At 35.9% G+C, this 13,890-nt stretch overlaps 1 protein-coding gene across 1 annotated transcript in view; it reads left to right on the top strand.

The window, feature by feature from the left end:
* Positions 1-13,890, top strand: part of SCAPER (S-phase cyclin A associated protein in the ER) — a 170,569-nt gene that overhangs the window by 55,101 nt on the left and 101,578 nt on the right. Inside the window, exons 17-20 of the mRNA XM_076348457.1 lie at positions 279-421; positions 4,376-4,457; positions 5,820-5,972; positions 7,192-7,299. Coding sequence (XP_076204572.1) covers positions 279-421; positions 4,376-4,457; positions 5,820-5,972; positions 7,192-7,299 — 486 coding nt within the window. The remainder of the gene's footprint in view (positions 1-278; positions 422-4,375; positions 4,458-5,819; positions 5,973-7,191; positions 7,300-13,890) is intronic.

Here is a 13,890-nt window from a genome sequence, read left to right as displayed (position 1 = left end):
TATAAGCTTTTGTAGTGGATAGCTGGATTTTTCAGGATGAGCAAAATATATGGCCAATTAATGTGTAGCTTAGTTCATACAACTGTACTTTCAATGTATGTTCAAGCTTCTGAACATACTCATATTTGCATATTATTCCTTTATCTAATAAAACTGCGGTTCTTACTGCATCATGAAGGTGAGATAAAATTCTATAAGCAGATGTTAAAATACAGTTTCTGTTAATTCCTCTTTGTTTTTTCCTAAAGAAAAGTTAGAATTTACTTTTCTATGGCTAGGAGCGCAAAAGAGCCCTAGAAGCAGAACGGCAAGCCCGAGTTGAGGAGTTGCTGATGAAGAGGAAAGAACAAGAAGCACGGATTGAACAGCAGAGGCAAGAGAAAGAAAAAGCACGGGAAGATGCTGCACGGGAGAGGGCCAGGTAACTTCACAATAATTTTGTTGGTTCCCTGCCCTTCACCGTTACCCTTTCCAGCAAACTGCAGCTTCTCTGTAACAACAACAGTACCTTCTTAGCTCTTCAGGCTTAGTATTTTAAAAAGTAACATTAATAAATATTCTTGATGAATGGTTTGAAAGAAGAAATCAGGTGAGTAATCATAAATTCTGTAATAGATTTTTGTATTCCTTAGATACATGCGCAATATAACATGCAAGGCTGTATTTTATTATATTCATCTTAGTTTTATTGCTAACAAGACCTTTTAATAATTTGCCTTTTTCCTATTTTAGCTTAGTTTTCAAAGGAAGCAAGATTAATGTCCCCGTGTTCCCCATTTCCTCCACTCTCCAGTAACTTTTGGACTTACTGGCATCAATTTGAGTTCACCTTTTTGTAGACACCAGAGATTACATTTGTGAAGCACAGAGCCGGGAAATCAGGCTTCATTAATTCTTCTGCCTACGAACTACTTGGTTTATGTTTTTGCCCATAATCAAAAGTTCATAAAGGGGTTTTCATATGGGCTCTTCTCTGTCTCTCTCTCTCTCACCAAACATGAGGTGCAGAGAGAATGAACGTTGGGTGGCATTGCGGTGTGTGAGAAAGGTTTACTTTCAAGTCTGATTCAGGAAAACAGCTTTCTGTTTACTGTTTAATTTGCCAAATTCTATTTGTATTCACCTCCTGTTATTTCCTCTTTCCTTGCAGTTCCACTGCCACAAGTATTCCATAAAACCTAAATTGAAGTTACGTTTTTCCGTGACAAGAAGTGTTCACTAATGGTTCTTTAAACATTTTTATTGTCACAGCTTGTTTTCTTCAAAGTTGTCACGAAGAATTTTTTTTCTCCAAGTAAAATATTCAGAAATATATTGATCACCTTCTTTCATCTTCCAAAGTCATGAGTAATTCTAGCTTGAATAAAGAGATTCAACTTTAAATTAGATGTTTAATGAATGGTGGATAGGATCTATGGCCTTGCCCAGGACTTCATGGACTTTTCCTCAATATATTGAGCCAAAGTCACGATGAGGTAGAGTGAGTTGGAAGGGATTCTTCAGATCCTTCTCATTCACAGACACTTGAGGAAGATTAGGACTAACAGGGAGAATTTTGGTTATGTTATTTTGGGAAGATAGACACTGCATGTGTAAGACTTCTACATCTTTCTGAAATTTGAGGAAACCTTCACAGTAAGCAAATGTGAGATAATTGTCCCATTGACATCTTTGCCTTCTGAGGTCGTCTGCATTTAGAACTTGTCTAAAGGCTCAAGGCATGTAATTCTTTGCTCTTTTTGTTTAACCAATTTTAAATCTGCCACTTTGCTTTGTTGCACCCCATTTATTTCATTATGACATGTGAAGAACGGCAGTTTCCATTTGCCTTCTGTTAGGCCTGTGTTTCAGCAAATTTCATCTATATTTGCTACTATAGCACTCAGTTTTTAAAGGCTTTGTACTTGATACTGCGGTACCGTGCTTGCATTTGTTTTTCTTTGCCAGATGCGGATTATACAAGAGAGATTTTTTCCTTTTTTTTTTTTCCCTATAAGTTTGGGAAAGAGTAGGAAAGAATGTATGTGTGGTGCCCTACAATGTGGTGATTCTGTTATGTCAGAATGGCCTCAGAGTCATTGCATCTCCTTAGTAACAGTTCTGAGGTTTCTCTAACATAGTAGAATTAGAGGATTCAGGGTGTCTTGGGTTAGAAGTTAAGGAAGAGATGAGTTTGACAGGAAGCTGGCTGTAGTGTCCCTTTCATCCTGGACTTCAGCATGTTTTGGTGGAACCTCGGGGTATCATTTGGTGTTTTGTTTTGTTGGTTTTTTTTCCTGCTGCTAGGATTTGACTCTTATCCTGAAGATTTAATACTTGCTGGAATGAGTAATTTTTGGAATATCTGCTTAAAGTTTCTTCAGCATAAGCTTTACCATGTGCATCTGGTGGTGATTAAAGCATCTGTATGAAAGGAATAGTGTACTTAAAACTGACTTTAAAAGCCCCTTTGCCCTTATGGTACATTAACTTGATTCCAGTAAGGTTTTAGATGTAATTTCAGAGTATTTTATATTCCGGAGAGTTGAAATCCATAATACGGAAAATTTTGGTCTTGTCAATAGAAATCATAAAACTGTATAATGTAACCTAATCATGCAAAAAGCATGCTTTTCAGAAGGGCTTGTACAGGAGTAATGTTGACGCTCTATAAATTGAAACTTTAGAATTTTGTTTCAAATATTATTAATCCAAAATATGCAATGATATTAATTTGTCATGGTTTGTAGGATTAAACAAATATTTAAAAACGCATACTGAAAGAAATAGCTAAAATAAGCTTTGGGTTTCGGTCGTGTTAGTTGTGATTTGTTTCAGCTCATGGTGTGAGTCAGGAGCTCTTTAAAACAAAAACAAAGACTGTAGTTCAGTCTTTCTTTATATATACCTCAGGGGAGATAGCACATAAACTACCTAATGCTTCTCATCCATCATCTCTTCCTCACCCCCCCTCCATGCCCATGGTGATTGGGAGAGTTCACGTATACTTTCTGAAAGAACAATTGTGTGTAATGTTTATCGTTAGACTTGCTTCCTCCCCTGTCTTCTTTCCTATCTGCTTTTATATTTTCTGTGGCTTTTTGTTTTAAAATGTTACTTTATCTGAGCTTTCGACTTTTACTGAAATGACTTTGTTTTTTCTGTGAGTTTTCTGTTTAAAAAACCCAAACAAACAGAAATCCACACAAAACAAAACCCACTGCTGTTGGGATAATATTCTTTGTTATCCTTTCTAGTTTTGTCACTGAAACTATTTTTAGAATGCCTTTTAAAAAGATGGCTAATGGCTTTGAATGACTTCTTCATTGCTCAGTTTTACTCAAAACTTTCATTACTACTTTTGGCCCTTCATAGCTGCCAGACTTCTAGGAGAAGTGTTTCTCTCCCATCCCAATTCTTCTTGCACAACCAGCATGAGTAGCTGACTTTCTTCCTTTTTAGGGTTTAATAGCTCCCTTGGCTTACTGATCACTAGTAAGTTGTTCTTGATGAAACTGTTATCTGCAGGGTTTCTGCTTAATAGTTATAGTAACAGATCAAGTTATACCTCTTGTTCTTTTCTCAGACAGAAAAAAAAAAAGCTTAATCTCTTCCATAGGGTGATGTTTAGGGGATTCACAGGCTCTTACTGACATCCACATGCATGACGGCTGTGCTTTCGCACTTTGCCGGGGAGGGGAAAGAGAGTTGCTAAAGGTGAAGAGGACAACTGAAGTTTGAGGCATGATTCAGTTTTTGGAAGAGGGATGTAGGGCAGGCAGGTTCAGTGAGCAAAATAGGTCCTGACTGCAGTTATGTACAGAAGGTGACAGTAAGATAAATGCCTAATCTCTTGCTATCCTTTGGTATCTTGAACATTTAGAATTGCAGTATTCTAGAGCATCAATTTATCATTCATGACTGTATCATTTGATGTTGGTCAAAGTTTTATCTATAAGTTTATATATTCAAACTTCCACTGATGATTGATTTTATAAAACGCACTGCCCTCATTACTATATGGTTTTTCTTCGATTTGCCATTGTACTCCTCCCCTTTGGTTCACTGACTGTAGCCATTGGCTGAAGAATGCTAATGGTGGCAGGGTATCACATTCATCGCTATTTTGTAGCATCGTGTTGACTATCATTGCTCTGGTTTAGACTGAGGTATGATCCAGGTTCTGCTAGAAAGGTTCAAGTTTATTAAACCATCAAAATTAAAACATCTGTATTCTCTGTCACTCAGTTGCTTTTTGTTGTCTTTCTTTCCTACTGAGACATCTTCAGCTTCATTTTTTGGGGTGCTTGTTCTCCATTTCAAACATAAATTAGTCAATATTATGTGTGCTTTATATTATTACAAGTTTTCCCTATATTTATTATCTTCTGGTTAGAGATCGAGAAGAGAGGTTGGCAGCTCTTACTGCAGCTCAACAAGAAGCCATGGAAGAACTACAGAAGAAGATTCAACTGAAGGTATAAAAGGATACTTTAGTTGAAAAATACATCAACAATATGGAATTTCTGCAAAATTATTTTCTGTATGTATGTTTTATTTGGTGAAGATGTTACAGTGCACTGCACAGTGTCCTGAACTACATAACTTTACAAGAGATTTTTATTTAGACTTTTGCATTAAGAGAAGGACCTTGCTGTATGACATACATACTGTAGTTTGGAAAGAACAGGACTAAGCTCTATGGAATTCATTAATCTCAAAGCTTTGAACATGAGAACAAGTAAACCTGTACTTTCCAAGAGAAGTCAAAGTAATTTTGAATTAAATCGTGAGGAAAATCAATATGTAAAAACTGTCACACTGTTTAGTGAAGACACTTCGCCAGTCACACAAGGTGCTATCTAAAGATATTGAAATTGATGCCATCAAGTGTGGCATGCCATTTCCTTTTGTTTCATGAAGGGGTCCAGTTATTTCATACAACAGGCATAAGGATTGAGCCCCTGGTAGTTCACCTGTTCAGCTGAATTGACTGTCCAGTGGAGAACCGAGGTATGAGAAGTTTTGAAGAGATATCCACTATTTTTCAAGAGATGTAAAGACTTCTAAAATGATAAATTATATTCTTAAGGTTCTGAGGTGGAACTATGTATTAAAGTTTCAATTAATGATAAATTATGTAAATTTTCATTCTAGGATGGTTTATGTATATGTACAAGTAATTTCAGTGTTATTCTTTGCTCTGATCCAAGTCTGAAGCACCATAGCTACATTTACTTGTACTGTAAAATGCAGTTTTGATATTAAATACAGGTTCATACCCCAGCCTCTGATTTTAAATAATAGTTGAGAGTTTGTTCCATTCTTATGAGGGTTAGGTATGAAAACCTGCTGAAAGAATCCAGTGAACTGTGCCTGCTACTGCAGATAAATAACAAGTAATTTATTTTACTTTAATTTGTACTTCATGATTTCATATCTGTCAGTGAAAACAGCACTACAAAAGTTACATATTTGTAGAATTGAAAGTTGAACTTGTATTCTGTACTAGAGTGTTTCATTAAGAACAAAACCAGAAGTGAGATGTTAAATGTAACAAAAATATTTACAGAAGGATTTGCAACAGATTATTAATTGATAATCACCTATAAAACAAAAATAGTGCCGATTGATTTCTAAATCATGGCATAATGTTAAAATGTGTATGATGCGTGGTGACTTTCAATGCCTTTCAGAAATAAAAAACACTTTCAATTTAACAGAAGTTTATCCTAACTGTACAATATTTGGTAATTCCCCATATTTCTTTGCACAGTTTAATTCCATTCGCTGTAATTCAATGTGTTTTTTCTTTGTTGTTTTGATTATTTGCCATTCAGCATGATGAAAGTATTAGAAGGCACATGGAACAAATTGAACAAAGAAAAGAGAAAGCAGCTGAATTAAGTAGTGGAAGACATGCTAATACTGATTATGCACCAAAACTTACACCATATGAACGAAAAAAACAGTGCTCATTATGCAATGTTATGGTAAGTTGGGTAGAGGGAATACTGTCACAATTGCAAGGCCAACCTAAGCCTTGAAGCTACGAATTATGCTTCATTCACAGATGAGAGTACTGCACATCTGCTGTGTCCCTGCTCTGCTCTTGTGAAGTGCACCTTATTTTTGATTCTTCTGTCAATAAATCAGGTGGTTTAGGGAAGATTTGAAAGAACTGTAAAGTTGTAGGTAGAATGGAGAGTGTGGACAGTACTCAGTTATTCGCTGTCTCTTCTAAGAAAAGCAAGAATTCAGGAGCATCAAATGAAGGTAGTTAAAAGCTAGATTTAAAGCAAAGTAAAGAATGTGGTTCTTTACATAACAGGTGGCTGAGCTGTGAACACCTTTGTTATAAGATCCTGTGGATATTTGAATTTAATGTGAGTTCAGGGGATGATTGGACAAGTTTTATTGGATTGAAATTCACTGAAGGTTACTAGATACAGAGAAACCACATCAAGCTCAAGAAGGTCTTGAACTGAGTTTGGTTGGAGGCTTGAAAGTGTTGAAGGGGAGAATCGGTGTTTGCTTTGTCTCTTCTCTTACTTTTCCTTAGGTATCTTATTTTTTGGTCACTGTTGAAAGCCAAGTACTTTGCTAGGCAGACCTCCGATCTCAACAGGGTATCTCTTCTTGTGTCCGCCGTTCCGTGTGTCCCAGGAATGGTGGAGAAGAGGAAGCCGTATAGTCACTGAGTGGGAAGCAGGGAGATCTGTTTTTGTTGATAACTGGTTTTACTGATTTGCAAAGACCATGCATTATTGAATATCAAGCCTTATATCCTATAAAGCATTATTTCTTTTTAATTGCTGAATTAAACAAGATTGCATGGGATCACTTCAGGCAGTGCTGGAACAGAAACTCAGGTTCAGCAGACTGGAGTCCTGTATATTCACTGATCATGGATTTCAGTATGGAAGTCCAGTATATGAAGTTAGATTGAAGTCAAAATGAGATGAGAAGCCAAGGTTATTTTTTTTTTTTTAATCTCTTATTATACTGCTGGCTAGCAAATCATTATGTAATTTACTCTGAAGTCCTGCATAAAAGATGTTTATGTAAATTAGGTTGAGGAATAAAGTACTGTGCTTGAAATTCTGAACATATTCTTGAAAAATTGGCATATGTTATATTAAAAATACTGTTATGTATAGATTACGGAATTATCGAGGAAAAAAAATTACTGTTAAGTCATTGTCATTGCAGATTTCATCAGAAGTATACCTTTTTAGCCACATTAAAGGGAAGAAACACCAACAAGCTGTGAGAGAAAACAGTAGTATACAAGGACGAGAGCTTTCAGATGAAGAAGTGGTAAGTTTTGTAGTATTTTTTTTCTATATTACTTCTAGTTTTAAATGCCATCCAGCTGAGTAGCCTAAGAAAGTCTTGAGAATTCTTGTAAAGGAATTGAACAAGAATATTTGTGTTAACATGGGAATAATAGTGCCTTTTTGAATATAGACTACCAGTGAAAAGGAACGAAAGAAAACAGTGGATTAAAATACTTCAGGCAATTGCCATTTGAAATAGATCGTGTATAAAATGTGACTAATTGCTTTTCTATTAATCCAAGGCTTTTTTAATCTCACTATATTTATCTTTTCATCATAAAAATCTGATGTGCTGCAGGTGTCTGCATTTTGCTTTACTTTTTTTTTTTGTTCCTTCCTGTTGCTTGAAATATCTTAGTCCTTTTCTAGGTTATCGGATGTTATGCATCTGTTATGTTATGCAGATCCTATGCATCAAGGTCAGTAATGCTGAAAATTGTAGTGCTAATTTACTTTAAAATGTAAGATTGGAAACACTTTGCAAGTATTAGCGTCGGTAGAAAGAACAATAATTAGTTTTTCAGTAGCTTCTTTAGAAGAATTGGCACTTAGGGTGATTTTTAGGAAGCACTGAGGACATTTTATACCAAATCAAGAAACTATGCTGTTTTGAAGAAAAGACTTCTGAATGGTTGTCTGATTCAATTTCTCGTTGCTGCTGCCTGAATTGAACTACAGTATTAAGTCAAGGCCTTTTCTATGGGACAAATTATAACAACCAGACTTTGAGTTCTGTCTTATCCAAAAATTTGTGAATGTCCATGTATTATACCTGTCGGATGTTAGGAAGAAATACTGTGCAAGCCAGTTCTCCAGAGTTGATTCAGATTTAACTTCATCGTGTTCGGAAATCTGTTTCCAGCCGAGCTGATTGAAATGATACTGCTCAGTACTTCTGATTTTTGGCTGTCTCCTCCTTTCCTTTGCAGCTCTTGTTAGTATTTTTATTTGTTGAAAATCTTTCCTTTTTTTACAGCTTCTTATATCCAGTAGTAACATCTTTTCTTTTCCTTTTTAAAAAGCTTTGGACAGTTAAGTCTCTGAAGTACTGAAATCCACAGAGGTGGTTATCACTGGAAAAACAGAAAAAGAAAATTGGAGAGACACAGTAGTCTGGAGGAATAAACTTTTGCTGAGTTGCAGTTTGCCTACCCCTTCCTAATTGTAACAAAAGTACATAAACTATCTTTTCAGTTTCTTTTTTCCTCTTTTACAGTGGTTAGTGGGAGTTGTGTGGTTTGGGATTTGGTTTTAGATGCCAGGTTTACCTAATTGGATAGATGGGAGAATGCTTCATACTGCATCTGTTTTCGTAGAAATACAAGCTGTGATATTTCCCAGAATCTTTCATGTTGGTACACGCACCAAAGTGCGGGCGATCGATAATATTGAAATTTTCTTGTATCTATCTAGCCTTTGCTCATATCTGTCTAGCCACGGATAATTGAACTATGGTTCTTGCTGGGCAACTGTCTCAGATGAATATGGAGGAAAACAGTGAACTAGATTTTCCTTTGGGTGTTTTGCACTATTCACGACATCTAATTTGATAGCTTAACAATTCCAGCTTCCAGAAAAAGGGACCACGATATAACAGGTGCATTTGTGCCCAGTTGGTGAAAGAGAAGTTCCACTAGAGGGCACAGATATCTTGATTTTTGTGGTGTCCAGCATCATATGCTTAAATCCAGTGTTTTTCAGCAAAACATTTAGATGTGAATTTAAGATTAAGATTAGCGTTAAATGTATGGGATTTCTTGAATGCATACTTAGTGCAGGAGCAAGAGGAGAGAACAGTCTTAACTGGATGAACAGCTTGATGATTACAATAGCAGATTTAAATATCCTTAATCAAGATGGTGCATAGTATTTGGCATACTGACAACATATGGATACTTCCATCATTAGATATTTAATATATTATTTATAGCTATATTTTAATTAGTCCGAGTATACAATTCTGAACTATACTATTGTAATCTGAGATTTCCTTGGCCCTCTCTGGTTTTGGGTTTTGGGGGTTTTTTTTATTTATTTTCCAAAGAGCAGTAATAAGATATACATGCTAGAGATATGGTCACTGTAAAGTAGAAAAGCAATTTTATTTATCAGAGCAATCTGCTTTGTGTACCTCTTTATTCAGCATGCCAAATTAATTCAGTTAATGCCAAACTTTGCCTCCCCCACAACCAAAGTATTCAGTAAATTTAGTTAAGTTTTGAAATACTTGAGCAAAAATTTCCAAAGTATTATATAGAAGCCAAATCGTATTCCAGGGAAGCATTATAATATTCGTAGTTACTTATTCATCACTGTGTTCAATTTTTTAGTCAGTGAAGGTATCTGTAGCGAGAACACACTTGTACTACTTAAAGTTATTACTTGTCATCTGTGATGTCTTTAGATTATATACATCTTGTCTGTGACCCTTCTTCTTTGACATAAAAGATTTTATTTATATCACCTTTGACCTAATAAAATTTCACCTTTAACCTTATGCACTTGACACCTCAGATAACTTAGTCTTGATCTTTGACTCATTTTGTGTTAAGCCTGTTAAGTATAATAGGTAGCTGCCTAGAAAGAAAGATTTTTTATAATTATAATCTGACCATAGAATTTCTTTATTATTACTTGAGAAATCACAGAAGGACTTGAAATATGTTTATTTTGACCGTATTGGTATCACAGAAGGTAAGATTTAAGTATCTCCTTAAGACTTTGGAAACTGATTTAAGTGATTATATAATATGTCTTCATACAGTAAGGATTTTTGTTGGTTGATTTGACTGTAAGCAAAAAGCTAAAAGCTGTACTGAGTGATCATTGACACTAATTTCTGTGGGCCAGGTGGATGCTAGTAGTTGATCTTGCCAGATACAAAAAGAAACTATTATATTCTAGGCTTTTTCCCTTTGCTATAGCATTTATAGGTTCTGTAATTTTACGAACATTTTCAGAGATAAAAGTAGACTTCATGTTGGAGCAGTTTTCCATTGTTCTAGAATTAAGCATATATTGCGCTTAATTCCAGCATACATTGTGCAAGAGCTGACAGCTAGTATTAGATCATCAATAAGATGAATTCTCCTGTAGATGCAATATATTTGGTGAAACTCTCAAAGGAAATAGTTATGTTATGAACGAAGATACTGAAAATGAAAAATCATGAAGTTATTTCTAAGATTGCATGACAGCTTCATTTCATCTCAGCTTTTTGGGTTTTCTTCATTTGGGTATTTATTAGTCTCCAGCTGAAAAGGATGTAGATTTCTCTTAAAGCAAAAATCTATTGATTTTTGAAACGGTGGTTATCAGGTGAAAGCAAATAAAGTTCTATGCACATTTTTTACTTCCTCTTTAACTTTTCTTTTGTCCGGTCTCTTATAAATACATTCGTTCATGTAGATGGCAAAACTCTTTCAGGAGGGTAGGCTTCAGGCTAAAAGTCGTCTTTCCTTCATTATATTTCTGAAACTTGCAATGCTAGCACTGTCCCACATCGTTTCACCATTATCTTCAGTAACAATGTTCTCTCTGCCTTTTCTCTCTCTGCTTAAATGCATGTCTTCTTCCATCAAACTTACAGCTTTACCTTCTTTTTACATTGCTATTTTCTATGCTATTGATTTCCTGTTCCCTCTCTTAATATTCCTATTACTTTCAGTTCAGCAAAAGATGTAAACAATGTATGCAGTTTGGTTTCATTGACTTCACTGGAATCAATTAGTATGTTTGAAGTTATGACTAATTGTTTTGCTGAATCAAAGCCTGTGTGACACAAAGGGCTTTTGACACAAAGGCCGTCACTGAAAAGGTGCCTGCCGAAAGCCATAGGACAACACATGGTGATCTCATTAGGCTGAGGAGTCTCTGCAAGGACCTTGTAGACGTTTGCTCCCACCTGTAGCTCCTCGATTATTTATTCATTTTTATGCCCTTCTGCTTTCCCTTTTTTCTTTGCCTTTCTTGTCTATCCTAGTTTGCTTTGAGAAATACACATAACATCATTAATCCTTATAGCTTGCTTCCTTTGAACCATTGTCCTATCTCTTGTCTGTATCTCCTGTCATTTGAATACCGTGGTTTAAAGGCACTTTTAGAGTATAAATCATGTAATTCCATGCAGTCTGTGAATGTTTCTAATAAGTGAAAAGTACTTCTAAAAAACATACAAAATAGATAACTTGGCAGGACTTTGGTTAATTTATATAAGATGCATGCTAGAATTTTATGTATTCTGAAGCAGGATGGGGGAATATTAATGAACCTTTGTTTGCATATGTGAAAAATGTGCTTTTTTTTTTTTATCAGGGAAGAAAACTGACTCTATTGTCATGATATAAATGAAACACAGAACTTCTTAGAGGTATATTTAGATCAAATGAAAATATAATCCTGTGATGGAGCAGAGAGATTATCGTTGTCTGAAGATTGACAGCGTTAAAATGTGAGGATTTATAGAAAGACATGGTTGGTTGAGCCCACCCACATTCCTTTTAAAAAAACCCCAGATAGTGAGTAAAGCTTACTCTGTAGTGTGGGTTGTCAAGTCTGCTGGGGTTGCGGTGCGAGCCTTTTCTGGCATAGGTCTGTCTAGATTGTAGCGGGGTCTGATTTACAATGTGCGTAACTGCGCTGGCAAGTTCCCCTGGTACAGACACTATTACAGTGGCAGGATAGCGCTTTGCCAGGATGTGGTGAGAGGCTGCCTGAGAAAGCAGAGTTGTGCTGGTACAAGTTCTGTTCCAGCCATGTAAGGTTTATAGCTAGCACAACACACAAGCGAAGTTGATGTTCGTATGAGTTTGAATTTCTAAAAGCTTTTTAGGGGTGAGGGGTTGTTTTTCTTTATGAAATCGAGCTGTTTTCCCAAAGCTGTGCGCTGCTTCCATTACAGAGGAAATTACTGAGGGAAAGAGATGTGGGAATGTTTTCATGCCTGACCTTTGCTCTTTTTCTTCTGTATTTACAAGGAGATTTCTTGTCTAGAGACATGGTGATGCCTGGACTTTGCTAACTTATTTATTTTTTTAATTCACTATGTTTTCATTCAAATTAAATTATATATAACTATTGTTTTACTGCTTCAGCCTCAGCTGTATTGGGAAAAATGCTTTTTGTTTTCACTTCTGAATCTCAGAGTGTTTTCAAGTTGTTCTATTCAAATGAAGAATGGTATCCTATGAACTCCTTTGGTAACCTATTTAAAAGATCGTTTGAATGATCAGTTGTGACCATTACAGTACCAGGAGATGATCTTGGCTCTGGTGGTATATAATACTTAAGTCATTTCTGAATAGTACAGTGGTGCATATGGTTTGGTCATATGTTGAACAATACTCCTGTTTCTTTTATCCACAGAGTTACAGAATATAGACTTCATTGTAAATTCATTTTCTTCTTGGTGTCTGATTATAGTTTTCCAACAGTAGCCCATTTTTCTTCTCTATTGCTCAGTGTAAGCAATCTGTAAATCACCTACAAACAAGAACTCCCCATCCCAATAAAGCCGCAGGTTCTGGCTGAGTTTGCTTTACTCAATTTTTTTTTTTTTCTGAGGAAGGCAGGATTTTTTAGAGAGGGGTTGTGTGTTGCTAGAGGAATGGAATTAGACCAGGCATCTGTGGTCCATTTTTGTTTATGGATGTTTCATATCTGTTGGATACCTGTGGTCCTTTCAGCACGGGAACTCTGGCCTTGTAATTCTGCTGTGAATACATTTGTCCTAGAAGAAGCTGTCATGAACGATCATGTAATTATAAAGTTTAATCCATGATGCAGTTTGCAGAAGGTCTCTCAGTGCTCTATACATCAATTCTAGATTTTTGTACTTTGCGCAGCAATAGCTTCTTACCTTTAATATACTATAAAGTGTTGTTTTTCTTGGCAAAAATGTACATGATTAATTGTTTATTGGCTGTGTCTTTAATTGTGATAGATCGTTGCCAACAGCTGCACCCTTCCTCCTTTTGGCTTGGATATCTTGAATATTCACAGCCAGTAAGAAAAACTACTGCTGGCAGGGCCAAGTGCACTCTCATTTCCCCCTTTCTCTTGCTTGCCCTTGCAGCCAGATGATAATGTCAGTGCCTTCCAGCTTTCTTCCCTAATCTGCGGAGTGATGCTTTCCATGTCCAGTATGCAGAATTCTCGTTCTCATGGAAGAAACAGCTTTACTTTGTCTTCTGTTCCCACATTTTGGAGTGACAAGTGGGAAAGGGAATGATATTAAAAATCCCAAGAAAAATCTGAACCTACTATTCGGAATATTATTTGCTATTTATCTTAGTGGCAGGCTGTCGTATCATTGAATTTATGGACAAGCAAGGTGACTAAAAGCGCAGTCGGTATTAGCAGTAAAAATAGTATTTAGTTTGGACATGCTAAAAAGCAGTATTAGTCCCTCATTTAAAGAATTTAATCTTCATTAAATTCAAGAGGTGAAGGAAAAACTACTTTTACAATGAAAGGAAAAACTACTTTTACAATGAAAGGTCAGCCTTCAGTTTTGAATGAATAATAAAAGTTTTTTAATGCTCTATACTCATCTTCTACAGTACATTCTAGC

This window comes from Aptenodytes patagonicus, chromosome 10, assembly GCF_965638725.1.
Source record: "Aptenodytes patagonicus chromosome 10, bAptPat1.pri.cur, whole genome shotgun sequence".
NCBI lineage: Eukaryota > Metazoa > Chordata > Aves > Sphenisciformes > Spheniscidae > Aptenodytes > Aptenodytes patagonicus.
The sequence above is the reverse complement of the archived record's forward strand: the minus strand, read 5'-3'. Positions and strand labels throughout refer to the sequence as shown.